General features: G+C 49.7%; 2 protein-coding genes across 4 annotated transcripts in view; one reads left to right on the forward strand and one right to left on the reverse strand.

The window, feature by feature from the left end:
• tmem129 (transmembrane protein 129, E3 ubiquitin protein ligase) overlaps window positions 1–96 on the reverse strand; it is an 8,159-nt gene extending 8,063 nt beyond the window's left edge. Inside the window, exons 1-2 of one of the 2 annotated variants that reach the window (XM_016486295.1) lie at window positions 69–96; window positions 1–33 (exon numbers count right to left, since the gene is read on the reverse strand). The gene's annotated coding sequence lies outside the window, so the exon portion shown is untranslated. The other variant, XM_016486294.1, reaches the window with a different exon arrangement.
• A 684-nt stretch (window positions 97–780) lies between these two features.
• LOC107688588 (uncharacterized) overlaps window positions 781–1,897 on the forward strand; it is a 2,384-nt gene continuing 1,267 nt past the window's right edge. The window contains exons 1-2 of one of the 2 annotated variants that reach the window (XM_016486297.1): window positions 781–1,177; window positions 1,428–1,590. In XM_016486297.1, the coding sequence (XP_016341783.1) occupies window positions 791–1,177; window positions 1,428–1,590 (550 nt within the window). In that variant the 5' untranslated portion in view covers window positions 781–790. The remainder of the gene's footprint in view (window positions 1,178–1,427; window positions 1,591–1,897) is intronic. The other variant, XM_016486298.1, reaches the window with a different exon arrangement.

Raw genomic sequence — 1,897 nt, forward strand, 5'->3', positions numbered from 1 at the left:
TCCGGGATCACCGTGGCATTCCTGTCGGACACACGAGTCACGACCTGTTTCTCTACAGTCGATGGGCGCGACACGTCTTCGCGAACAGCTCAGGATTCAGGAAACACGGTGTCTGACGCTGCGTCGTGACGTCAGCGCGTAGCAGTGACGCTTTCAAAATAAAAGCCGCCGGAGCTGCGCGCGTTAGACAAACTTTACAGGATATATTCCAGCGTGTGGACAAAAAGAGAGAAGAAACAACTCGCGTCTGATACATTCTGTTGAGTTTAAAAGGCAGGATTAAATCTCGAAGCGCAATGCTTTATACTTGTATACTGTATATATTAGAATCTGTGTTTTCGTTAAACCGAAATGAATGAACGCTGATAAAAGCTAAAAGCAACGCCATGTAGTTTCCCAAGAGGACTTCCTAATTATGCAGAAGAGTTATGTTCCCTGTGCGCGAGTCATATTTCTCACGTTTCTGTGTAGGATTATTGTGCGTCATGTGAGCGCTGTAATCCGATTGCCTTCAGAGGGGCGGGCCGAAGATCGACTGACAGCCTCCCCGACCTATCAGGCCGCAACCGCTGAGAGATCGACCAATGAGAGCGAGCGCTCGACAGCATGGGGGCGGGGTGCAGCCCTGTGATTGGCCGTGTCCTTAAACGCGCAGCCTCACGGCTAGCTTTCCGTTCTGTCCATTACTGAAACCCGAATGGAAACGACGTTAGTCTCACCCGAACAGTCTTATTCTGAATCCCGACGACTGTAACGGAATATATACTGTAACGGCGTCTGTGAGATCCAGATGTCGAGCAGCCGAAGGAGCACGCACTTCTGGAGCGAGGAGGAGACGGCTTTCCTCCTGCAGACTCTGAAGGAGATGAACATCGACCGCTACAGAGACGGACGCAAGCACCGCAACAGCCTGATCTTCCGGAGGGTCTGCGCGCGGCACAAGGAGGCGGGCTTCACGCGCTCCTGCGACCAGGTCAAGCACCGCTGGAAAACACTCAAGTCCATCTACTACAAGGCCAAGAAGCAGAGCAGCAGCAGCTCTAACGCGGCCTTCAAACACTTCGACACGATGGAGGAAATCTTCGGACACAGACCTGTGGCTGTCAGCACCGACACCGAGCCCGACAGCAAGGGCTTCACCTTCGAGGATGGAGAGGAGGAGGAAGATGAGGGTGAGTGGCACATCTCTAGTGCATGCAGTAGATGCATTGCCACGTGATATTAGAAGAAGTTTTATCAGAAACTATTGAGAGTCTTGATCAGAACAGAAGCGGCACAATAAAGAAATAATAAATAAACATGCATGCATATAGAACTTAAGTCAGACAAAAATAGGACCTAATGTGGTGCAGTGAAAGTAAGGGAGAAGTGCGGCACAGAGCAATCTTTTCGAGGATTTCTAACCTGGCGTGTTTGTCTGTGTTAAAGATAATGTGGTGGATGACGTGGAAGCTGGGATTCAGGAAATCCAGTCAGTGAAAACCGAGAATGAGCCCCTGATCCTCACACAAGCGTCACACGAGAGCTCCACGACATCCACCGAGAGCTTCACCTCCACCTCCACCTCCACCCAGCAGAGCGCAGCTCCAGGTCTGACACACACCGCTCACCCTCAGTTCATCCGAGATCAGGATGAGTGTGTTTCTTCATCAGGTTTGTAGAAATGTAGCATTGCATCAGTGTCTCAGCAATGGATGCTCTGCAGTGAATGGGTGCCGTCAGAATGAGAGTCCAAACAGCTGATAAAAACATCACAATAATCCACAAGTAATCCACAGCACTCCAGTCCATCAGTTAACATCTGGAGAAGACAAAAGCTGAAACAAATCCAGCATTAAGATGTTTTTAACTCAAATACCATTGAGTCCATAATAACGCTTCCTCCAGTGAAAAAGTG

The sequence above is a fragment of the Sinocyclocheilus anshuiensis genome, unplaced genomic scaffold (assembly GCF_001515605.1).
Source record: "Sinocyclocheilus anshuiensis isolate Anshui unplaced genomic scaffold, SAMN03320099.WGS_v1.1 scaffold557, whole genome shotgun sequence".
In the NCBI taxonomy this organism is placed as follows: Eukaryota; Metazoa; Chordata; class Actinopteri; order Cypriniformes; family Cyprinidae; genus Sinocyclocheilus; species Sinocyclocheilus anshuiensis.